Genomic DNA, 26,509 nt, shown 5'->3' with positions numbered 1-26,509 from the left:
AAAAAAAAAATGCGTTCCAGTTTTAAAGATATTAAGGTGGTTATAAATAAAAGAAAAATAAGTTCTCGATCTCGTGTACAACGTGACGACGTGACGTCGTTCACGTATTACAACCTCTATGGGTTCATTCAGGTAACCACTGAAAACCAGATAAGATCGAGACTTTGATCTGTCATCTTAATGCGAGGACTGACATTCGTGCGCCTCCGATAACCGCGTGACATCAACAAGTCTACAACGTCAGCAAGTTTTATATTTCACTAGTGATCCGCCCGTAGTCGAAATTCGACTATAATTTATTGAAATTATAAGTTTGTACACTATCATGATTCTAGTGTCAAAGACATACTTCCACGAGTATAATCACAGATTTCACCAAGATTACACTTTAGACAAATAACATTGTAGACAAACGATATTAATCTATTGTCAATTTGACCACAGGCTTTTAAACAATAATATATTAATACGTGAAGCAAAAACTTTGTATCCCTTTTTACGAAAATTGCGCGGTCGGAGGAGTATGAAATTTTCCACACTTATAGAGAATATAGAGAAGAAGTGTACAATGCTAATATTTTTTTTAAATAATGCATAAAAGATACATTAAATCAATAAAGAAAACATGACACACACTACATTCCATGTATTTGACGCACACACGCATGCATACTATTTATTGTCAAACTTTTGTTCTTGACGTCTGTGGTCAAATTGAGAATAAATTACATATTGTTTGTCTTTAATATTTTTTTATAGTGTAGCCTTGGCGAAATTTGAGATTATAGAAGTATAAAATACAATCATAATAGTGTACAAACTAATTATAGGTACAATTCCAATTAATTATAGTCGAATTTCGACTACTGCGGGACCTCTAATAACAAAAGTTTGACAATAAACAAATATTATGCATGCGTGTGTGTGTGTCAAATACATGGTAGTTTGTGTAATGTTTTTTTATTGATTTAATGTATTTTTCATGCATAATTTATGAAAATATTAACATTCTGCACACCTTCTCAATTGTACTTTTTTGTGTTTAATGTATTGCACTGTTTATTTGTTTTTTGGTGTACAATAAAGAATACTCTCTCTCTCTTCTCTATATTCTCCATAAGAGTGAGAAATTTCATGCTCCTCTGTCCGCGCAATTTACGTAAAAAGGGATACAAAGTTTTTGCTTCACGTATTAATATATAGATTTCTGATAATTATCGTTAGACCACTGGAAATTATAATAAAATCAACTCCAACCGACGCGGCGACGATAGATATGGTTTGAACGATGAACATTTTACAAAACAAACGAAGTCTGTTCGATTTTGTTTAACTTAACGAGGAAAGCTGTCATTTATGATGACTGATGCGTACGCGAATGATGTACATAATAATAACTAGCAGACCCGGCCACACGTTGCTGTGGCTAAGGTTTTTGTTTCTAAACAACACGCGGCCGGCTATGCTAATACCATAAATTAACAAAGTAGGAACAATTGGATTTCACTGTATTGCGTTTACTACGAAATAAACTTCACTTATACTTTAAGCCTCAGCAACACGTGGTGTTTATGCCATTAAATTATAGAACGTTGCTATTTTTAACACAGCGCCATCTGTTTTAGACTTATGAAACTTACAATTAATAACAATAATCAACATAGGAAATCATTTTATTGTTAATTAATAAATATTGCAACCATTAATCGAAATAATAAAAACCATCCTATGGTCTAAGTAGGAACAAAACACGTATTTAAAAAAAAAAGTTAAAATCGGTTCAGTAGTTAAGGTTTCCATCGCGGACAAACAACGTTACACATAATTATATTTATACATATTAAGATATTACTTATTAGATTAGATTACTATTATTACAATATTTCACAAAACGAGATTTATACATTTGAAGTTTTTATTCCTTTATAGCACGTCACAGACGAACAGATTGAATTATTTTAGCTTAAATGTTCCAAGACTTTCAGAAAACAATTTAAACATTAATTTTAGGCGTATCAAGAATTGACCTTGCGCATGACACTCTTGGGTCACAAGCTCTGTTTAATCTGAGCTTCGATAAAAATTTAACGAGAGTAGAGTCGTGAAAAAACTACGTCATAAAATATTCCGCAATTACATGGTTATATATATTAGAAAAAAACCTCCTTCAAAATGCTTAATTGAGGATAAAAGAATACTTCGCATTTCCTTCTACCATTTCGACTAGTTCAGTGTCCCTAATATGAAATTTCCGGTATAGTTAAGTGACGAATTAGTAAACAAAAATTACTTAATTCGATAATTCGAAGTGGTTATTGTTATTACTATTTTCACAATGTCGAGTGTGTTCTGACGTTACTCATAATCACAAATAATTTTAACAACCATGTTGGTTGTGTATCGAAAAGACAAACTGAAAACGTATTTTTGGCCTAATCTACAACCATCAATCTTCGTTGATTTTTATCCTTTTTTTATGATTGAAAGACTACTGGTGGCCCTGAGGCCTTTCCAGTTTCACCACGACAGGTAGACGAGCAAAGGCTGGGCCAGGACGGATGGGATTTGCTAACAGCTTCTCGAGCGCCTCCGAAGGAGACCTAGCAACTCAAGAGCGGTTGCTTCGCGAATTAATCTACTACCGGATTGGAACCACGACCCACTGAGAAGATCCGGCGAGAAACTCTGCGAGCTGATGCATAGGTTAGGTTGCACGTCGAACTGTTTGTCGAGTTCGACGAGTATGGTTACCGGGGTCCCTAAGGCTGCTCCTAGTGCTAGAGCTGAAGGCGTCTAATGCAAAGGTTATTGGATCTGATGGATCCGTAAAGAGGTGTCTAGGGCATCGACGGTGACTGGCTCCTGCGTGATTAGGATTCGGAGAGTGGTCAGCGGCGGCAACGATAAGGCGGTTATCATATTTTTTTCCTATAGACTGCTAGGTAGCCTAGGGTTTATTCCAGCTACGCGCGGTTTGGTATGGACTGCTTAATACTTGCCCTAGCAAGACCAGTGTTTCGCTGTTTCGACTCGTAATCCACTGACAAGATACGGCGAGAAACTCAATGGATGTGTCTATAAGGTTGCAACGTCGAACTCTTCGACAGGGTTCGACGAAATCATTTTGCTGGTGGTAGGACCTCTTGTGAGTCCGCGCGGGTAGGTACTACCACCTTGCCTATTTCTGCTGTGAAGCAGTAATGCGTTTCGGTTTGAAGGGTGGGGCAGCTGTTGTAACTATACTGAGATCTTAGAACTTATACCTCAAGGTGGGTGGCGCATTTACGTTGTAGATGTCTATGGGGTCCAGTAACCACTGAACACCAGGTGGGCTGTGAGCTCGTCCAGCCATATAAACAATAAAAAAATTATAAAAAAAATGTGTTTCATGAAAATTCTGTTCAAATAAGGTGTATGATTTTTTTTACCGGCCGGCGCCCAAAAGCGATGTGATCTCTTTCAGTACATTCGATTTCCAAGCACGTCAACAAATTGGATGAAATTTAATATGAACAACTTACTTGGAGGAGTCCATGATTGAGTATGCCCATTTGTACTCTTGATATTCCATGTTAGCTCCCACCTGCGCCATTTTGTACACTTAGCGATATTCAGGTCGAGAATTGGTTATCAGTTACGTCTTGGGAACTCTGAAACAAGATTTTTAACTCTTATTATTATTATGTTCGATAATATTGGATGTTTTGGAAAAACGAACTCACATGGGTTATCAAGATATAGATATATAATGTCGAATGGCCTATATAATGTCGAAATCTAAATTAATTCCAAATATCGACTCACAGTTGTTTTTATAACGGTTGCATTGATCACTATCTACATACGATCAGAAACAGGTCAAAGGCTATTTATAAAAAATGATCAAATTTGTATAATATGCCATTTCTATGGGGTTCGTGAATAAAAAATTCGCAAAGTGTGCTATTTATTTTACCAGCCTTACAATTGACATGTCCTTTGTGACTTTGTGTACTTTATGTTTGTTTGACCTGTTTGTATGATTCTTATGGAATGTTTCAATATTATGTGGCGACACCACAAGGTGGGCTGACGAACCTGAGCACCGGTGATGGGAACCTTGAATTAATTAGTTACAATCAATAGGAAAATTAGGTTTATTTAAAGATTTTTTTTTTCAGAAATAAGTAACAACCACAATAACTTGAATTCTAAGTATAACAACAAATCTTTTATTGATTGAAAAAAAATATGTTGTGAGACATATTAAAAAAAATATGTTGTGAGACATATTTTTTATGCTTATACTAAAAACGGGAACAATTTTGATGGTAACAATTATAAACACATTTGAGACTGTACAAACAGGAAATTAACTCAAGGACTTAACAAATTATAAGGCTTAAATTGCTTAAAATTGACCGCGATATGTATTCAATTTAGAAACCACAATTAAATTAATTTATGTTGTTGTTGTTCATTGATTTACATGATATTTAATTATGAAGAGAAACAAGTTTTAATAAATATCTGAATCGCCAAGTTTTACCACATGCACTTACTTAAGACTGCAGAAACAGAATCACTTTGCTGATGATAGGATGTCTTGTGAAACCACACAGATAGGTACTACACCTTGCCTATTTCTGCCGTGGTGCAGTAATACGTCATATTTCAAGTTAGGTAGCGGCATTTACGTTGTAGATGTCTATGGGCTCCGGTAAACACCAGGTGACCCATAAGCTCATCCACCTATCTAAGCAATAAAAAAAAACACAAACACACCATGTAATTGATAAAACATATACTCTTTGTTTAATGTCAAACTTTGTTTTTGTTTAGTCTTGGCAAAATCTGTAATTATAGAAGTATAGCAGTCTTTGACAATAGAATCATAATAATGTTGAAACTTATAAGTTCAATTAATTATAGTTGAATTTTGACTATGGGTGGACCACTAGTTACTATTAAAATGGATGAACATTTGATAATGGAGAAATTTGTTTATTTATTTTAACAATAACAATTATTTTTATTGATCGAAACCCATTACTGCTTCGCAGCAGAAATAGGTAGAGTGGTAATACCTACCCGTGTAGGCTCAGTCACACTCTTATCCATTAAGCCATGACAGTTATCTGGTATGTTCATATATCTAAAATTTATAATTTTTATTAATTTATCATCATTATTAACACAACTTTGGAAATAAAATGATGACCTGAGACATTTCGGACACAAATACCTATTTTGATTAATGGTATATAACTGAAAACTGTCTATATCTTTCTGTCTATGCCATTCTATCTATCTATTATTTTAGAGTAACTCTTGATCAACAATGTTTTAATAGCATTGTGGATTTATTATGACATTTCACTCTGAAGAAGTGTTAGCATTTCTAACATTCATATGTTTCAACTTTCCTAAATATCCTTCTCAGAAACAAATCCCAAATATTCCATGATTTATCTTTCACAATAAAATTCAGAGAAGTTATTTTAAGGTAGATAATAAATAATTAAAACTTTTTTATGAATGCTTTTAAAACCAAAAAGCATCTTTTAGTATTATTTATTTTTATTTATACTTATTGTACACAAAAAGAAAATACAATAAAAACAGATTTAAAGAATGTCTAAATACTATATACAAAGGCGAGCTTAACTCATTCACGAGTTTTCTTCCAGCAAACCATTAGCAGAGAGAAATATGATGTATAAGAGGGGAATAGTGTACAATATAAAAGGTATTAAAGCATGATTTTTAAACTAAGCTTTAAAAAAAATCTAATATAAAATGAAAAATACATATAAATAAACATACATAAAACAATAACTTAAATACAATTAAACTGACAGGAAATGTTTCTTCGTTTGACTCTTAGTATTCATATCTAATAAATTTAAATGACTTATGGATAAGATCAATTAGATAAAAACTCTAGATCTTAAGTTGAAAAATAAAATAAAGAATGATTTATAATTTATAGCAACAAAAGTAGAGCAAGAAACATTTCTCTAAATAATTATTTGAAAATGTGAAACTTTTTGCAATATGTTATTGGTATTCATGATCACTACTGAAAGAAAGTGTCATGAATAAAAACACTTAAATGCTAACAGAATAATAAAAGTTGTCAATGTTTTTTTTGTGTTTAGAAATGATTGTAAAATGATTGAAAACATTCTTTTATAGATTTTTTATTCAAATAGTTACTATATTTTTATTACAACGATGTGCACAGCATATTATTCATAAATATGAGGAATAATAGGTACACAATAAATTTTGTTTATTTAAGAAAATTATTTATGGCGTTCCTTCTTTTATTTTTTAGAACTTAATTCATAGCCTTAGATGTAAAAGCTAGATAAAAATAATTAAAATAGGAAGTAAATTTCAAGTACTAGATTCAGATAAAAAGTGAGTTCGCGGTAAGTAGAGCACGAAAATAATGTACAGAATAAAGTGAAAGGGTGCCGAAATGTAACATTTATTGTGTGGCAAAGCTTTCCGCTAAATATCTATGACTGCAGAATCGTGGCAAATTATCAATCTGTAACGGTTATTAAATGATTGGAGCAACAATCGCAAAAAAGGTTTATACAAAGTAGCTTCTCAATTATAGTTTGATACAATAGTATACAACAATACTTACCGTTGCTGTATACCGCCTCAGTTTTGCTAACAAAAGACCCGTATTTCCATGCTTAAATTACACGAACTTATACTAATACTGACTTCGATACATTAAAATAATTGATTTTCACTTTAATATTTTTTAGTAATAATATAAGGCTGTCTGTACTCAATCGACTCGACAGCCATTCTGTCATAGACAAACAATTTTAGTGGAAAAAAATAACACTCTATACTCGTTGGACAAAAATACGAAGAAAAATAAAAAACAAGCAATTCAGAAAGAAATAAGCAGCTATTAACGAAACTATTGCGATATTCATGATCTTAACCTATGATTTTTAATGTCTCAACAGAGCAGTATCTTTTCTTTGTTATATTTAAAAAAAAAACCAAAAACTCGAATTTCACTGTCTTGAAATTATAATCTATTGGGCTGATACGAGATGACATGAAAAGACATTCCAGTCAAATGATAGTCATTTACTTACACTTCAGTGGACTGTAGAAGAAACCGAGAAGCTTCGTCCAGCGACTTACTTTTACCAACACTTTTGCTCTTTCACTGTTGCTAAAAAGTGAATATACAACTATTTTAATTGGTCTAAGCCTGAAGAACACTAAAATAGCAATTCACACAGCTTTGCTCCTTGTCCTTCCACATAAATGTTAGCTGCATGCCTATCTTTTTATTTTTTTTTTATTGCCTTTGTAGGCAGACGAGAATACGACCCACCTGATGGTAAGTAGTCACCGTCGCTCATGGACGTCAGCAATGCCAGGGGCAGAGCCAAGTCGCTGCCTACCATATCATTATCTGCCTACATAAAATAGTTTTTTCCTTACTTCTCAACGTCAGAAAGTACTGATTTTGAATTTAAAAACCTGAACATTGAAACAAAACTGCAAGGAAAAAATCTAGGCTTTATGGGCATAACTCACTTCGCCTGTCCTACGAATGAGAAGACGAAAGTGTGACATTTCGGCACCAAGCATGCGCTGAATTGCTGCTGATACAGAAGCGAAATTTTTTTCATAGAACAATAGTGATTTCTTAAAAATTAGGTAATCAGTAATGAAGTTAACTTTAGTGTTATTACGACGGAACCGTATGCCAAATGGCAACATATTCAGAGGAAAAGAACGTCTAGTAAAACAAGTTGAACCAAAACATTTACGGCGTATTAAAGAAGATTTTGCCATTGAGGAACAAAATATGCTTTATTTACGTTTCCCCTATTTGTCCGAGGTAAACCAAGACCTGAAATTAATCATTTCTTAAAATTTTCAACAGTAAGACAACACAATATTTGCGAGCATTGTATAAAATCTACATACATTAATTTCTAAGTTAAATAGAACTAATTAATAACACTATTGAATTGCATAAGGTCGGTTATGTTAAAAGTCAAGAGGCTGACTTTTATTTAATTTTAATAACTAAATAAAAAAACTACTAAACTGGCAACAAACATTCAAAAAAAGGAAATTAAATTGATATAAAAATAAAAATCAAATGAAAGCTTTTACTTATTGTTTTCCAATTTCAGGCAGAAAGTTTTGGACACACAAAAGCTTTAGGAAAACATGAAATGAGAAAAGAAATGCTCAATGACAAGAATAGAAGAATATTTAAACAAGATGTAACATTATATGAACGATTACAGCACCTAAGAATCGGCGAAAAATGGGAGTAAATTATTGAATGAAATGTAATTTTAGTATAAATTAGTTTTAATAAATTTATTCAGTAGAATGTATAATTTTATTTGCTACCCTGCCTATTTCTGCCATGAAGCAGTAATGCGTTTTGGTTTGAAGGGTGGGGCAGCCGTTGTAACTATATTAAGACCTTACAACTTATATCTCAAAGTGGGTGGCGCATTTACGTTGTAGATATTTATGGGCTCTAGTAACCACTTAACACCAGGTGTGCTGTGAGCTCATCCACCCATCTAAGCAATAAAAAAAAATCTCATTTGTATTGTAAAACAGCTATCCCATCTTTGTAACCGAAATACATGATTCCTTTTTAGTAGATGTAAATAGGATAGTGGTGTAAAAATTGGGCACCACAATACATCCTACTACCAGACTTTTTTTTTTATTCCTTATTTTGCATTTCCTTTTTTACTCCTTCAGTTCAGGTAGTTGCATGTGGGCATGTTTTAGGTACCTACATATTTCTGTATAATTCAAGCAGAAACATCCAGATCCTTTTTTCAGTGTCAGTAGGGACTATAAAACATAAATAACACTCTCTAAACATATTAATTGGTAGAACTATAAATATATTTTTTGACGAAAACAATAAAAATAATAACTAACAAGGAAAAAGTAAACGACATAGCAAATGCTGAATATATTTTATTTTACAATAAGTACTTATTTAAATTATGCTTTTTTATCACACAAACATTTTATTTTTACAGACATGTTTGATAAATATATCTGTTCACATAGGTGCTTATACACAATTCATTTTGTTACAAAAAAAGAGTAGTTGGTCTTTCACAATACATTTTTACATAATAATAAACAGTACTAACATCATACTATGTATGTAGGTACCGAATATTACATATTACAGCAATACGAATTACTTGTAAGGTATAAAGTGAATGGTTTCTATACATAAATTAGGCAAGTACAAGTACATAAATGCTTTCAGCATAACAATTGTGAGAAAAGGGGACATCAGTAAAAGGCTGACTCAAGGCATATAAAAACTGTATTGCATGTGATTATTAAAATTAAGAAGTTATTTGTGTGAATACATACAGGCGATCTTTTTCGTATTTTTAGTAGAAATCCATACCATTCAAGGTCTTTATTAACAGTTGCTTCTCTAAAATTAAAATAATAATTTAAGTTGTAATTTTCAAGAATTCACTCCTCTCCCCTATGTTCTTCTGAATGTCAAGGATAGTTTCAACAGGTGTTTACCCAGTTAATCCTAAGAAGCAAGTTTCAACGATTGTCAAGCCATTCCGATTTTAGGGGTCTGGAAACCTTCATGTGTTTTGGGAATATTGAAACCCAGGTCTCAGGCATAATTTGGAAGTGAAGACTGAAATAACTTTAAAGGAAGTGAGATTTCTCAGTAAATTCATACGGGACATCACATACTGGATGTCATGGTGCAAATATGACAGAACATTGCACAGCATGTAGAATACTATTAAATAACATAAAAATTGTCATAATTTCCCTGGCATCATTTTGGTAAAATCAATGTGAAAACTTTGCCAATATTTTAATCATGATGAATTTTTTTCATTGACAATTTTGTTAGTATTTAGTGAAATTTTCACAAACACTAGGTCTATAAAGATACTTTATGCGTAATTACTTATAAATTAAAAGCAAAACAAAATTGTACTTCCTAGACGATATGAGAAATAATAACAAAAAGCAGAACATTTAAAATTCTTTCAGTAACTTTAAGATCTTAGAAACTTAACAAAAAATAAATACTTGGTTTTATCCTAAATTCTATGTAAAATAATGTAAATAGCATTTAACATTGTATATAACGCTTTACATTTACAGGTGTAAACATTGTTTGTAAACATTTATTTAGTTTCTAAGATACATTTTACTACAAAATTGTAAATATATAGCAAACATGCTATCAAAATACCATAAATATTTAAAGTTTATTAACAATTCATTTGAATTTGATTATAGAACATGAAGCTAAGTTGAATTACTTTTGACTTGGATTTTTTGTTGTTTTAATGTAATCAGAATACATGCACACTTATAAATCTGAATCGGATGTCAATCACACCCTGTATTATTTCTCCTATCTGACATTAATACTGTTACTTCAAATGAGATTCGCGATTCAATTGATAGACTTTGTCCAAGCAAATCGATCATCTTTCAAGTCTTTCTTGTACAGCGACTTGCCTTGATGTAGGAATTCGGCGAATTGCGCGACAATGGGATCTCTCATGCACGAAGCCATGGCGATTACCTTGTCTGTTTCGTCAAAGAAAAAGATGACGAATTTTAAATCATCAACGTTTCCATCGATCAGGGTGCTTGCGGCCCTACCGCAGCCGGCGTACCGGATGGACTTCCCGAACAACATTGTCCAGAAGAATGGTACAGTTTGCAGCGAAGTCTCTTTCTTCAATATATTCAGAGCGGCGACCCGTCCGTGGTACTGAGACAATCCCACGTGGCCTATAGTCATCTGTTTATTATCGTAGGCCGCAACGGGTGCATGGGCGATGTCACCTCCGGCGTAAATATTTTGAATATTTGTTTCGAGCTTATCATTAACCGAGACCGCACCGTTCGCTTCCAGTTTCAAACCGCTATCTTTCACGAATTCTGTGTTGAATGTGGTCCCGACGCCCAAAATTAGCATATCGGCGGGCAGCACGGTCCCGTTCGTCAATTCGACCGACTTTATCACACCGTCCTCGCCATTACATTTTGTTATCGTGGTCTCGAACTGGAATTTTACGCCTTTATCTTCGAACAATTTTTGTAGGCTTCGTCCTATTTCTGGGCCGAAAATTTGCTCAAGCGGAGCCTTCTGTTTACCAACTACGGTTATGGACTTCGCTTTCTCATTGCATGAAGCGGCCGACTCCAAGCCGATGAAACGGAGACCGAGGACGACAACGTCTTTGTCTTGATTCGATCCTAATGTTGTCAGTATGTTAATGGAGTCTTCATAATTCCGCACGGTAAATATATTTTTCAAATCGATGCCGGGTATATCAGGTACCCGAGGCTTGGAGCCGGTCGCTAGATACAGCGCGCTGTATCGGAGCTTGTTACCGTTGTTCAAATGCACAAGCTTGTCGTTAGGTTCTATTTTGGTTGCTTCCACTCCTTTCATTATTTCAATATTGGCGTCGTCATAATATTTTTGTGATCTCGCCTGTAGTTTTTCTATATCGGTGACTGTGCCGATTTTAGATACTTTAATCCTATCGTAAGGGAGATGCGGCTCTTTTGCGATAACGGTGATTCGACCTTTAAATCCTTCGCTGCGTAGTGATTCAGCACATGTAGCGCCCGACGGTCCTCCGCCCACTATAACAACAACGGAACCTTCACAAGGAGAGACCACACCCATATCCTTTATACGCTTGTTCGTTTTGAGGTCACTTATCTTTGCTCTTACCTGTAAACGTAATGTAAAAATTTAACTTATTTTCATAATTATCGGCATTTGTGAGAACAGCACAGATCGAATTTAACATTTGTCCACCCTTCCGAATTCAGTGAAGGTGAGGACAAATGGGATTGTTGAAGCACACAATTTTAAATAGTGATGAGACGGCTACTGAAAATAAATCAAGAGGGAAGTTTACCAATCAACAAATTACGGAGAAGTTGCTACGATTCAAATCAATTTAAGAACCTATGATCTTATGCAGACTGTAAAGTGTTTTTCTGTCTGAAAGTAGGTACCTAAAGATATCTACAATAAACAGTTACATCGCATAGTGTTTAGGTGCCCTTGACACAAATAAAAAAATCGAGCGTTTCACAAATTTTATGTATTTTATCTGCACGTTTATAAAACATCACGCAAAAAACCTGACCTGAATACGAGTTGTTAGTGTTTAAAAGCGTATATTTTTTCTGAACTGAAAAAAATCCAAATAAATGGAATTAGTTATTATAGGGAGAAGATGAAAGAAATGAATGATATTAAAAAAAAAAAAAAACTTGGATACATATCTGAGACAAACAAAATATTTAAACAGATATCAAGAATGTTGATAAACCAGCAAACATCTGCTTAATATTTATCAAAAAATGTTCAACTACTAATAAATATTAAATAGGTAGGTAGACGTTTTTGCAAGCAACCTCTCGATCGAGACACCTTGCGACTTGGCGAGCTCTCTAACTTTGGCAGACATATGTGTATTTACACAAGACATTACAACCGGTTTTGGGTTTTGAATTTCACATATCTTTTCGAATTAAAAGTGTACAATTTCCAAAAATATTCGAAATTGAGTTAATATGTTAAATCATTTGGTATCACCAGTATTTTTCTCATAAATACTGTCAAAAAAAAACTTAAACTAAACTACGCGTTAGTTTAAGTTTACCTATATTACTGGTGGTAGGACATCTTGTGAGTTCGCACGGGTAGGTACCACCGCCCCGCCTATTTCTGCCGTGAAGCAGTAATGCGTTTCGGTTTGAAGGGTGGGGCAGCCGTTGTGACTATACTGGGACCCTAGAACTACAGTCAAACCTGGATAAGCGAGAGTTCAAGGGAGCACAATCTCATTCTCGCTTATAGAGGTTTCTAACTAACCCGAGTTTCTCGCTAATGCTCCCTCTGAATTTCGATTCGCGATTTTCCGCATTCAAATGCATTCACTATTTTAAGTTTATGACTTTAATGATAGTACTTTAATTTTCCGTTTTTACCTGATACAGAATAGAACTTTTCTTCGCAATTGATTAACGATAAACTGAGTAAGTTCGACAAACACGACGGTACACAGGCACACGTGTCCATTCGAAAAGAATACGATAAAATAACAAAGTTATTTAGTTCCACGAAATAAAATAGGTTCAATATTCACGAGAAAACAATACAAAAACAATGATAAGAAGTTCCACGAAAGTTAAAAATGAGTCATAAAATAGCAGATGTTAAATTTGTAATTTGTTTTGTCATTTGAGTCGTCTATTATCAAAGGCGGCAATCTGTACATTTGGACAAAAAATTTTTATTCATATGTCAATACAGATTTATTTGAATATAATCGTCTCCTTCAAAGAATACGGTTCAAAACCTGCATTAAATAAAGGTTAATAGTTAACCTGTTATTTATCTAAGATGTCGTTCCGAAGAGTTTTGTGACTGCCAATGGAATACAAAGTCAATAATTCGTTTTTCTGATTTACCAATCATTGTCAAAAAGTCAGATTGCCGCCTTTGATAATAGTCGACTCATTTGTTCCTTCCTAAATAATATAAATAAATAAATAAAGCTTGGCTGTCGCTTATAGAGGTATAGATAGGTAGCAGTCTCACTTACGGAGATCCATGAGGAAAAAACGACTCTCTCTTACAGAGGTTTCTGTTTCTCGCTAATAGAGGTTTTGGGAGCTTAAAATGACGGGTCCTTGCTATTACTCTCACTTATAGAGTTTTCTTACTTATCCAGTTCTCACTTACCCAGGTTTGACTGTATATCTCAAGGTGTTGCGCATTTACGTTGTAGATGTCTATGGGCTCCAGTAACCACTTAACACCAGGTGGGCTGCGAGTTCGTCCACACATCTAAGCAATAAAAAAAAAAAAAAAACTATATTTTGACTACTATTAACAAAATTAATACATACCTAATTTTATCTTACTTTAAAAGACAGATAATGTAACTGGTAAAAACTAAAAAATAAATGTTGCAAAGATGATTATTAATATTAAAAATATATTATGTTAAACCTTTAAAACACTCTCCTGTTAAAAGTAAGTTTTCAGGTTATACAGTTTTAATGCGAGAAGACGATATGAGTTTCAATTTTATATCGAAAAGTTTCGTGAATTTATGTTTTATTCCCTACCCCCTGTTAAGACGTGCGTGAGAGATATAATTTTTGTAATAATTTCTTCGGTTTTAGCGAGTTGCAAATGTAATTAGAATTACTTTTACGGTTTAATATCGCGTTTATCAAATAAATCATCAATCGTGGAAGAACTAGACGTCTCCACAAGACTCTCCCCTATTTGCCTACGTCGGATTTTAGAGTTTTTCGGTCACGTTGCGAGGAAAAAGGCTGAGAATCTCGAAAGACTTCTCATGACCTGTAAAGTGGAAGGAAAGAGGCCTAGAGGGGCGTAGTCCTATGCGCTGGTCCGATCAGATTAAGACTTTTTACTGTTAGTAAGACCTCATGTGAGTCCGCACGGGTAGGTACCACCACTCTGCCTATTTCTGCCGTGAAGCAGTAATGCGTTTGGGTTTGAAGGGTGGGGCAGCCGTTGTAACTATACTGAGATCTTAGAACTTATATTTCAAGATGGGTGGCGCATTTGCGTTGTAGATGTCTATGGACTCCAGTAACCACTGAACACCAGGTGGGCTGAGAGCTCGACCACCCACAGGAAGGAATAGAGGAATATAGTCCTAACAAAAGTGCTCCGTAAAGGTCACGATCCTCAGCAATGAGGGATACGACGCACGAAGGAGGATATTATTTGCGACGTTTTGAATGCTTTAGAGTTTACAGGTATATTGATCACATATGAATATAATGGTAATTACTCTCTAATTAAAAAAAAAAAACTTTTTTTGATATATTCGTTTTTTTTTTTCACATAAAACGAACTAATAGTATCTCGAGGGAAAAAATATTTGTTAAATGTTATCGTTTGAATATTTAGAACGCAATGTACATACAATAACAAATTCACTGAATGTCAAAAGAAACGAATGTGGATCGAATTGAAACTGCACGAGGCCAGAACATGCATTGAATATATTATACTTACTATACATACTATACTTATGCATTTTTTTGTAATAATCTAAACCAGGGGTGAGAAACCTTTTTTATTCAATGGGCCAATTTAAATTTAAATTTTTTTTGGCGGTCGCACTTACGTTAACTCTCATTAATAATTTACGAAACTTTATCTATAATAAATATTAGAATATAAAAATATAAAACAAAAAAAAAAGTATACATATACAAATTTTTATGCAAGATAAAACAAACACGAAAAGAAAAGAAAAACGAATTGATGGGAGAAAGACGATAAAATAAATTCAATTTTAGATATTCAAATATAATGTTTAAAAGCCATTTGTTATCTATGGGTGTAATTAGGCAAACGCTGGTTTTGCATAAAAAATTATTATGTTTTAAATAAATTGCAATATATAAATAAGCACCACAATGAAAAATTGTGGGTAAGGCCACTTTTGCGCTGATGGCGCAATGATGCAATTTATCGCGGGTTAAATTGACATATTATCCAGTGATATTTTTGTGATAAAATGAAACAGCCTAATGTAGTTGATAGCTCCTAGACTTCCTAGAGCGAGCTTAGACAGTATAAACGGTCTACTTCTATACCCGCCAAAAAGTCTCGCGGTAAAACCGTCGGGCACTTCTAGTATCAAATTAATTCTGCGATCACATAGCTTAATCTAGGATCGGAAAGTTTTTTTTTTAACGATATAAACTTAATGATTTAAACAAACAACGAACTCAATTGACCATCAAGTTTTGTTATCGGCTAGTTTATCGCATCGGCATTACATTCACGCCTTAAAACTTACCTGTCCTACTAGTTAAACATTAAAATTTACAAAGAATTAGACACGGCGATAAAAACATTGCCTTTACGAGTCATCGTGAAATATGAGGTAACCATAGATTTAGCATTAGTCATCTTGCACACGGCGATTCCGAGGCGCAAGTCATTTCGTAACTTTGAAAACTTCTAGTTTTTCCGATATCAATAATATATGCCTATAAAAATACTTTATTAGTTACATAGTTTCCTAAAGATAATCTGCTTATTTTTTACTTCAGGGAGACAATCTTATTGCCCACCTGGTGTTAAGTGGTTACCGAAGCCCATAGACGTCTACAACGCAAATGCCGCCACCAATCTTGAGACATGAACTGTAAGGCTTCACTTTTAACAGTACAGCGGCTGCCACGCCTTTCAAACCGAAACGCACTACCGCTTCACGGCAGAAATAGGCATGGAAGTGGTTCCTACCCGTGCAGACTCCTACCCCCGTTAAAAACCAGTATACGGTCGAATTCATAATCGGTGGTTGGTATAGAGAAAATCGTCAATGTCATTGCTAAAGATATCTATACATTAATACGTGAAGGAAAAACGTTGTATCCCTTTTTACGAAAATGACGTGTTTTTTTTTTTTAATTATGCCTAATATATACATTAAATCGATAAAAAAACATTACACACACCACCATGTATTTGACGCACACACGCATGCATACTGTTTATTTATTGTCAAACTTTTGTTCTTGACGTCTGTGGTCAAATTGAGAATAGATTAAATATTGTTTATCTTAATTAATATTTTTCTATAGTGTAGTATTGGCGATATTTGTGATTATATACAAGTATAATAGTCTTTGAAAATAGAATCATAATAGTGTACAAACTTTTAATTTCAATTAATTATAGTCGAATTTCGACTACCGGGCGACCACTAGTTATTATAATTGTTACACAAACGTTACTGAGCTCGTCCACATGTACCTACAGGCAATAAAAAAAATCATCTTTCTTATTCGATATCCGAATAAACCTCATTTATTACTCAGTCAAAACTGTTTTTAGTTCAGTGTAATGTTGTATAATGGCATTTTAAGTCGTGCATTATTGTGCCCTTGGCGGTATCTACTGTTAGAGGGCGACCACTTGTTATTCCGCCTTCGAACGACATTTTTGAATTAAGGCGCTCTCTGTTCACAAAACGTAATACTTATAGTGTCTTATATCTTACAATAGAACTATTAACATAATAAAAAACCTAACACACCAGAAAACATCCAGAATAGGGATGCAGCATTTAACAAAAAAATATTTATTAACAGTACATAATTTTGACAGTCATATTCTGTTCGTGATTTAAAAAAAAAACAACAACAACACATTTAAAAGTGCAGTCATGTTATCAGCGACATCAATATATATCCTTATCACGAACTACGACAAATATGTACATATTCAACAAAGAACCAAAAAAAAAAAATCCACCTCAGACGCACCATTAAGTATTATTTGACTTTATATGAAGGCCCTTGCAGGTACATATAGTTATGCCCTACAGTAAGTACTTCGCTTGGGTCAAATTCCTGTATGCATTTGAATCTTGCTATTACGTGGTCAGTTGATCTGGTATTTATTAGGTTGTTTATCATCTTTTGAATAATATTTTTTTTTTGGATATACTTAAGACCTTACCGCTTAATGTAGTGTGAAAAGTAGATGAACGAACATCAAGGTAGGATCTAAAACCTTGGATTCACATTGAACAAAGAAAAACTTTTCAACAACATCATTTGCCGCTTTTGGATATGATAATAATATGTACAATAACTTTATATCCATATATATAAAAATAAATCGCTGTTCGTTAGTCTCGCTAAAACTTGAGAATGGCTGGACCGATTTGGCTAATTTTGGTCTTGAATTATTTGTGGAAGTCCAGAGAAGGTTTAAAAGGTAGATAAATATGAAAATGGTCGGAATAAAATAAAAATAACAATTTTGTTTTCCCTTTGATGTGTCCCCCGCCGGACGGATTCCTTTTGTTTGCTTTAAGTTTAATTTATACAAAAGTTTAGGTCTTTTATTATTTATCGATCGAGGCACTACAAAGTCTGCCGGGTCAGCTAGTAGGTAAGTTTATAATAGTGTCCTAATTAAAATAACCCGTTAAGTTATTGACCCGAAATCTAACTTCATTCAAGTCATTTGACCTTCGCAAATGACCTTCTATAACTCAGACACGATTACATATAATGTATTTAAATTGTAGTAAAAACACGTCCAAATATCTAGGTTAATCGTTTGATAGACCACTGTTTAGTATTGAAAACCTAGAAAAAATGTAAAGCGTAGTCATTTAAGTGAGTACGCTGTGAACGACGGTATATTTTTTTTTATGTGTTTTAATTCTTGAGGAGGTTTGAGGATCTATAAAAGTGTTCTTCAAACATAAACCTTAACTTAAAAGTACCAACTAATTTCAATATAACATCTTTGGGGCTTAGGGGTGCCCGGTGCATCTGGAATTCGGCACGGGCTTAACCTTACTTAACCGTCAAAGCCTATGGTACCCAAGAAGCGTAGACATTAGCCAGTTGACCAACCAGTCGCAAATTCTCAGCTGAATCAGACTAGAACGTACACGAATTTGAAAAAATGGGACTTTTATTTTTTAATTTATTTTTTCGTTTTTTTTTTTTTATATATTGTGTGGTGGCACAGAAACCTTAAAGGTTAAAGTTCAGGCTAAGTTCTGTCTGTGGACTGTCTACCGTAGCCATTGCCGTATCTAATTTTATCGTTGCCACTACTAAAAACGAAAAATTCTCTTTTCAAATTTTCCCAAATTATTCCACAAGTTACCAAATATCTGTTGAAGAAAACTGTACGTACCATTTTACCCAAAGAAAGTTTAGAAAGCGTTCACGAGACGCGCGTACCAAAATGCAAATAATCTACCTATGCAATTCCATACCCTGGTCACGGAATTTGCGAAAAATTTACGTTGCGACTGACAGCATCCTAACTTTTGCTTGTGTTAAAGTCGATTCGGTACGGTTTCTCCTTTTCTTTTAATAGAACGCATTTTAACATAATAATAAGTTTGTTCTGCAGTAGCATGACATTTAGTACAAACATAAATAGTATTATTATACTGTTTTCAATGTATCGTTTTGTGTTACTTATAGTGGCGTGTGGCGTAACTTCTCTGGTCTGTAATGCAACAATTTAACCACAACGCATGCGATATCATTTATTTCTTTTTTAATTTTACGATAAATAAATAATGTGTGAAATGTTTCGATTCAACAGATTGGTATTTTTTTTGTACGTACTTTTGATTTGTGCACGTCCATAGTATGTTTATCAATTAATATCTTACTTACTAATACACGTAGCTAAACGACAAAAAAGCAAGCCTTGTAGTAGAATATGTGCATCCAACACTCATATTAGAAATGCGAGTTGAATGAATGTCATGAAATGTTTCGTGCACGTTGCCACACGTACGGGCACAGAGAAGGGCATAGGGTAACTATAATCTAGACCAGCCTTTCTCAAAGTGGGCGATAACGCCCCCTTGTGGGCGCTGCAGGCTTAATGGGGGGCGATAATAGACCCAGAAAAAAATGGGGGCGTTGTGTAGAGGCTTGGGAGGCGATTTTTAATTTCATCTAGGAGGACTCTTAGACACTGACTGAGCTCTCGCTATAGTGGTTTATAAGTGAAAAAAGGGGGCGCCAAAAAATTATTTATTCTCAAAGTGGGCAGTAGACAAAGAAGTTTGGGAACCACTGATCTAGACTCTAGATTCTAGAGAAATAGTACTAAATTTCCAAGGGGGTACAAAAATAACTTTTAGTCGCTCGTGCAGGATAACACCTCGGCTTACTCAAGTGAATAAATATCAACAGGATCTGGAGTGATTAACAAAAAAAAATATAGAAGGACAGAAGAACCTGGTATCCGCGAGGAAGAAAATCTAATGTCCCGTAATAATACCACCATTTTTACTCCGACTTTTATTTAATGGAAATAATGGAAGTATGCTCAATGGGAATTGTTCGGTAACCGAAAAATTCGTTTTGCTCCGAACGAGAATTGAAACCGAATCGCCTTTCATTACTACTACATAATAATACTAATAATAAATGTAATAACTACTACATACTATTATTAAATGTCAATGTGTCGGGGTTCAAAAACGGCACGTATATCCTGCTGTGTTATTATTTGAGTTATCGAGATGTACACTTGTATTAGCGCTCACTGAATTTAAGTGAACGCTTATGAGAAATATTACAACCCCAGTTTTGTACTGGATATGGATTCGCATTACATAATTACGATAAATTAATTTAAATCGGTGTCATTATGATATTATGATAACAGGTGTGGGAAAGGGGTAAATTGTAAATACACTCTGAACGAACCACAAATACCTCTCAATCAAGACTCCAGTTTCCAAATAAGCTTAGTTTTGTTAATATTATTATTAAGAAAGAGCATTCTTAATAATAATATTAACGTACTATTACGTAATAATATTAACGTTTTATTTAGCATTAGTTTCATTTAGGAAATCGTTGGCACTGTTCATCTAGTGTTGCATTGACATCACGAGATTAAAGTTTCCATACTACCTACTGTGTTACTAGAGTAGTTAAAAATCTGTAAAATAAAACATGAATAAATTCTGACCTTTACTTCTCCTTTATCGGTTACGGTAACTTGATAGCACGGCAGCGAATCAAAACCAGGAAAATCTTCAATGTCCCCGGTCTTCAGATTGAAGCAGGCCCCGTGCCAAGGGCACCTCAGTCTTCCGTCCCCCAGCGCGCCGTTGATGAGAGGGGCTCCATAATGCGTACACTTCGTTCCGATAGCGGAGAATTCTCCCTTCTGTTTCACTACAAGCACCTTCCCGTCTTCACCGATGTCGAAAACCTTCATCTCGTTGTCTTTGAGGTCATTCTCTTGACAAACGACTGATTCGACGTAATTGTTAGTAGACTCCATTCGGGATATGGTTCCGCCTGTTTCATAAAAATAAAAGGAATTATCAATTAGCTTTATTAAGTTGATAAAAGCATTTATAACAGCCTCCATAGGGCTACAGAGAATCGGGCTGCACAAACTTTAAAACGCTCGGGCTGTACGCAGTCACATTATGTATGACGTCATTAGAGGCTAAAATAAGCTAGCCATAGATTATTAATCAATAACACCGACTAAGCAAATATGATACCATGCGTTGATTGGTATTGGGATGGACGTTAAAAACGATTACAATAATTTGATTCTATTTAGTAATTTAAACAATTAATGATTAATTTTGAGTAATTATTATTTAAATATCGTTTCAATGTAATTAAAATCCCATATTAATTCTTTTTAATTATTTCTATTTCTGTCGAATTCCCATTGATGAATAAGCCAAGATGCGCTGCAACTATACGACTGTAAGGCTACAACTATGAAATAGAGGCTGGACATTTATCTCATAATGGGTAAGCTTTTAATACGTTGACCCAGTTTCTCAGATGAAAATTCTTCAGTGCTGTCATAATGATATGTAAGGTCACCGAGAAACCGACAAGGCCCTGACTTGCATCCTAATACAGAAAGTTGTCTAGAATATAAAATTAATAAACATATTAAACCATAAATATAGTCCTAGTATGCGTACATCTGTAATATATAATATGGACTGTGGCGCATGGTACTTGAACATTTCCAGTCTTAATCTCTTTTTTTTTATTACACACACGGTAATACAAACTTTCGGTCCAGTTTGAGTTAATTGATTCCCGGAGACTTTAGATATCGTCTGGGTGACACCGATCACTTTCGGACATGAGCTCAATTTCAATTCCGTTGTGCATTCAATCAAAAAAGTATCGAGAATGAATGATTTGTTTGTGGTTGCAAACTCATTTTTATTTAGTTACTGTTAGATTGGCAGAACTGTATTCCATTTTGGCGCGAAGTTTGAGTTACATCTGTTACTTAGATTAAATACAATGTTGTTTTAACTATATCACATCTAATGTGTATCGCGAATTTCACAATGGACATAAGACATCAAACAAAGAGTTTGTCTTAAATTTTGCATCGCCAATGGTATTTCGTGTTCGGAGTCACTGAAAATGTTAATATGTAGAAGGTTTAAGGTAAATCGACTTTATCAAAAACAGGTGCTTATGAGTGGCGAACACGAATTCGCGGCGACAACTGAAGACAATCCCGGAAAGAGCGTTTAAATAGTGTTTTGATAATTTAAGGACGATAGGTAGGACAGAAGGTGATAAAATAAATTTGAATGAATTATAAACTGGTAGTAGGGCGCCTTTTGACCCGGCACGGATAGGTACCATCATGCCTATTTCTGCCGTGAAGCAATAATGCGTTTCGGTTAGAATCCACCGTACTGTACGCCGGCAGCCGTTGAATACATATTGACTTGAACACCGGCCGAGTTTCATCGATTTGTACACCGTCCGCCTCATGGCTTAGGGCTATTTCATTTAAATTCCAGTCTACATCGATTTCCTTCAGGTAGGTAGTCTAAATCTTATCATTACATAGGAACCAACAGCGAATGACGCTAACCGAAGCATTCAGAATAAACTGAAAATAATATTCAATTGCCAACCTATTTACTTAAAGGTAGGTATGTAGATTAATTTTATGTATTTTTTTTATTTATGGTCATCGACTAATAGCGCCACAATTTGTTTTTGTTTACTTAGTATCCAACACCACGCAGACTAGACATTACAATAAATCACCTTGGAATCAACAAATATTTGTTCGATTTAACTGCGGAAAAGTAATGATCGCGTTCTCAACGAATATTCATGTTTTATAAACAGGCATTTTATTCAGAACTCGAGTTTTTTCCAGTATCGAGATTTGGGAAATGGCTCAATGATTCCGTTTTGAAAAGTTTTAGTTCGATCATAAATCTTGCTCATCACGTATGTAAATATATTTATTCTACGAGGTAAATTCGAAGCATCACAGTAACAGCATTCGGTCGATCGAGTTACCACTGAGTAATCCAGGTGTTTATATTAAAACGATTAGATTTAAAAGAAGGGAAAAAATGTTTTCGGTTTCTTAAACCGTAACCTAAACATTTATACAACGGCCTTTCAAAATTAACGGTCCAGTTCGCTTTTCAAATCTTATATTATTATACTTCCGTTATAAACGCGAATGAATACATGGAATTTTTTTATTTTTTTTTATTGCCCTTGTAGGCAGACGAGCATACGGCCCACCTGATGGTGAGTGGTTACCGTTGCCCATGGACTTCAGCAATGCCAGGGGCAGAGCCAAGCCGCTGCCTACCGCAAACTGAAATTGAAGTATATTTTATTTTCGATACTATGCTTCATTGTGTAGTTACGATATATTTTTTTATATCTACTTACACAAGCCGATTGTTTGTCACGCTTAAATTCGGTAATGACGTAAGTTCGAAATGTAGGTAGGAAGACGAGAGTTCTGATGGCGTGACTGAATGTACTATGTAGGCACATTTTAATAATGAGCAATTTAACATTATTATTATTACGGTATAATGCATGGTTCAGTAGTTATAACAGAACATCCACAAAGACCACTGTAGATTTATATATTAGTATATATGAAACATTTTGATATCTTAAATTGAATTTTAGGTTTTATATAGGTACCTATTTAACTATTAAGGCAAAAACCAAACATGGATTGAGGACAGCAGGCAGCATTTTGGCTGTCGTCCGAGATTGTCAATGTTTATGAGCTATAGTAACTAGCTTCCACTGAAATGTGGGTCAGGCGTAAACATAGGGTTTGGGGTCTGTAGATAGTCCAGGAAAATCCTGAGTCACTTCTGGGACCTAGTACAATTAATACAGTAACTGTCCAGTGCACTGAATGGTGTACCCACCCCTCTCATTCTATGGAAACCTTATCAGAGGTCCTCGCGCTCAGGGGCATGAAAACGCCTTAGACATGACTATTTAAATATCGAAATATAGTATTTTTGAATTAATTGGAATCAGAATACTTCATAAACTTATTTCAATATATGGGGTTTGCAACTAATTTAAAAAGACAAGTACATAAGTTTGTAAGTAATTTATTTTTGTAATAAACTTCTATTCTTCTTGTTAATTTATTTACTCAACAAGTTTTTACAACAGACATATTAAATTTACATAGAATGATTCAAATATATAATAAAGTCACAGAACAATACAGCTGTTCACATGTTGAGAAAAACTCTTATTATTCAGAGAGATAATCAAGATGTTGAATCATACTAAGCATTATATTTTCTGTTGAGTCAGATCAGACCAACCAGCTGATGTTGTCTACATAAAACTTTCGAGTGTTTGAAAACTCTGAATCGTATATTTACTTTAGTTCAATTTATTACTTCTCAAATAAAATGTTTTGCTTTTTTTTTGTTAATAAATTAAATACTTTGTATTGGGTTAGCACTAGATTATGATATGATGAGCTATTTAATGATTAATAGATTTATGTATTTAAATATGTCTGGAAAACTAGGTAATTAGTAAATAATTAGTAAATCTTACTGAGGACGATGGTAAAAAAAGTTGCTATTGAAAAATAATTATACTGATATTTTTTACTGTACTTCAATTCTAATTAATAACTAAAATAAAAAGAAATAGGGATTCAATATGCAGATTTTTCCAATCACAATACATTGGGATAATAAATTTTATAATGGATAGTGTTGCATATCAAGATTGGAAAGGATGGCTAGATCACTAAAATAGAGAAGTGTGTTTAATTGTTACAATACAAACACTGGCCCATATTTACTAAATTCTTAAATTCAGTGCTAAAGTAGTTAACAAAATTCATTTAATTTTAATTGTTGTTAGTTTTCATAATTTACATAAAATTAAGTTAGCTCTAATTTTCTTTAAAGAATGTTTCATTTATGAAAAAAATTTTTAGAATATTTAATGACGACCAAAGTCAATGACGAAAAACCGGTTTACTCACGGTTTTCATTGCAGCTTCCACCTTGGCCACTGTTGGGAGAATATGATCTCGAGTAGGAGCTTCCCATATTTTTTTTAACCACTGCACCTAATAAAAAATAAACAAATTTCGAGATTTTCACTTCGTACCTTCAAAACTGCAATATACATTTACTCAGACTATAATTGCAATTATAGATTATACACTAGCAATTTTAAATACTATCCCTTCTATCCACGAAAAAGGTTAGTTTCTGAATAAATATTTTTCGTAAATGAGAAAGGAGCGAAGGATTTTACCTTGAACAAAATATTTCGAAACCTTACTAACTATCACTCTAGTCTGACTCCGAATGAATGATACCATTGTCAATTTTATTTTGATATTTTTACTTAGTTTGACAGCTGAAAGAAGCTGTTCCATATAATTATGTACCACAATTTAAGTGGGAATTACTGCGATACTTACATAGCGCGCTGAAAACGGATGTACAGTGCGCTATTATTATAAGCGCTATCTCTCTCCGGGACTAATATTAGCAAGATTTTCCATTGAAGATAAGTAAGACGAAAAGAAGTAAGACGTAAGATGTAAAGACGGAAACCTTTTTAAAATAAACTGCTACTGAGATTTCATAGTTGTAAAAATGTTAATGAACATTTTTCAATGTATATGTTTATTACATTTTTCAATTGATATTTCACAATAAATGCAATTTTGTTGGTGTCAAGTTGTTTTTAAAAACATAACTTTAACTTTGTAACTAATTGTTGAACGAACGCGTGCTTAGGATTAGGATAGGGATTAGAATTCCGTACCTTTATAATACCGTCTATAAGTACTCTTAAATTATACCAATATTTAGTTAACGTAAATAACCGATGTTCTAAGTCGTTTAATATTGGTATGTACTAGTCTTGAATTTCTACTTCTAACTGCGATATTACTATTTCCATCAATAGTGCTTAATTAAAAAAAGCTGACGGTATTGTGTTTTTAGCAAGTTTTAGGGGCTAGTACTAGTCGTCGCTTTGAGAGAAATAAGCTGATTACCTGGTAATTTTAATTTAATCTATTCTTAATATAGTATAGGTATTTCCAATAAGTGCAGGAAATCTTGCTGCAATCTTTCGCAAATATTGAGAGCTGACAAAAACGGACAGTTTAATATTGTTTTATATTGGTTAAATTAATAAAAATAAAAATTAATAACCTATCAAAAGGAAAAATCTTCGATGATAAAATGTTGAGACATTAATTGCGATATTCGATGGAATGCGCATATCGTTTGTGCTAGGCCTAACTTGTTATTAAAGAATTTAGCCCACTAAGTTTCTTGCCGGATCTTCTCAGTTATCTTCTTCCGATCCGGTAATAGATTCTACGAAGCCTACCTAGCTCTTGCTAGGGCCAGTGTTAGCAACACTCCCGGTTTGAGCCCCATGAGCTCACCTACTCTCTCGGTTACACTGACACAGGTTCTCAATCTCAATAAGGCCTGGGTGGATGAAGTTTGGTAGGAAAAAAAAACCGAATATCGCATATTATTTTTTCATTTTTTATTTCTATTCTATTTAGTTAATCTACGTCCTGACCACAGACTCTACTAAG

The 26,509-nt window shown here is 33.9% G+C and overlaps 3 protein-coding genes across 4 annotated transcripts in view; 1 reads left to right on the top strand and 2 right to left on the bottom strand.

The window, feature by feature from the left end:
* The window catches only part of LOC101744224 (signal peptide peptidase-like 3), a 30,163-nt gene extending 23,343 nt beyond the window's left edge, over positions 1-6,820 (bottom strand). Inside the window, exons 1-3 of one of the 2 annotated variants that reach the window (XM_038016343.2) lie at positions 6,641-6,820; positions 5,071-5,134; positions 3,522-3,650 (exon numbers count right to left, since the gene is read on the bottom strand). In XM_038016343.2, coding sequence (XP_037872271.1) covers positions 3,522-3,592 — 71 coding nt within the window. In that variant the 5' untranslated portion in view covers positions 3,593-3,650; positions 5,071-5,134; positions 6,641-6,820. The remainder of the gene's footprint in view (positions 1-3,521; positions 3,651-5,070; positions 5,135-6,640) is intronic. The other variant, XM_004926836.4, reaches the window with a different exon arrangement.
* A 433-nt stretch (positions 6,821-7,253) lies between these two features.
* Positions 7,254-8,377, top strand: LOC101747036 (uncharacterized). The gene is made up of 2 exons (XM_038016356.2): positions 7,254-7,870; positions 8,172-8,377. Exons 1-2 carry the CDS (start codon positions 7,697-7,699, stop codon positions 8,316-8,318), a joined length of 321 nt encoding a protein of 106 aa, XP_037872284.1. The 5' UTR covers positions 7,254-7,696; the 3' UTR covers positions 8,319-8,377.
* A 595-nt stretch (positions 8,378-8,972) lies between these two features.
* Positions 8,973-25,359, bottom strand: LOC101744366 (apoptosis-inducing factor 3). Its single transcript, XM_004926837.5, has 4 exons — positions 25,198-25,359; positions 24,920-25,006; positions 20,588-20,922; positions 8,973-11,770 (listed from the first exon to the last, which is right to left on the bottom strand). Exons 1-4 carry the CDS (start codon positions 25,319-25,321, stop codon positions 10,472-10,474), a joined length of 1,845 nt encoding a protein of 614 aa, XP_004926894.3. The 5' UTR covers positions 25,322-25,359; the 3' UTR covers positions 8,973-10,471.
* Between the last annotated feature and the right edge of the window lie 1,150 nt (positions 25,360-26,509).

Source organism: Bombyx mori, chromosome 16 (assembly GCF_030269925.1).
Source record: "Bombyx mori chromosome 16, ASM3026992v2".
In the NCBI taxonomy this organism is placed as follows: domain Eukaryota; kingdom Metazoa; phylum Arthropoda; class Insecta; order Lepidoptera; family Bombycidae; genus Bombyx; species Bombyx mori.
The sequence above is the reverse complement of the archived record's forward strand: the minus strand, read 5'-3'. Positions and strand labels throughout refer to the sequence as shown.

What these genes read in the sequence shown, in the direction of transcription:
- LOC101747036 (XM_038016356.2), top strand. Translation starts at nt 7,697, where the DNA reads ATGAAGTTAACTTTAGTGTTATTACGACGGAACCGTATGCCAAATGGC. An exon ending in GTTTCCCCTATTTGTCCGAG is followed by an intron (nt 7,871 to 8,171) that starts GTAAACCAAGAC and finishes TTCCAATTTCAG; the next exon opens with GCAGAAAGTTTTGGACACAC.
- LOC101744366 (XM_004926837.5), bottom strand. Translation starts at nt 25,321, where the DNA reads ATGGAACAGCTTCTTTCAGCTGTCAAACTAAGTAAAAATATCAAAATA. An exon ending in TGGAAGCTGCAATGAAAACC is followed by an intron (nt 20,923 to 24,919) that starts GTGAGTAAACCG and finishes TTTATGAAACAG; the next exon opens with GCGGAACCATATCCCGAATG. An exon ending in CCGATAAAGGAGAAGTAAAG is followed by an intron (nt 11,771 to 20,587) that starts GTCAGAATTTAT and finishes TTACGTTTACAG; the next exon opens with GTAAGAGCAAAGATAAGTGA.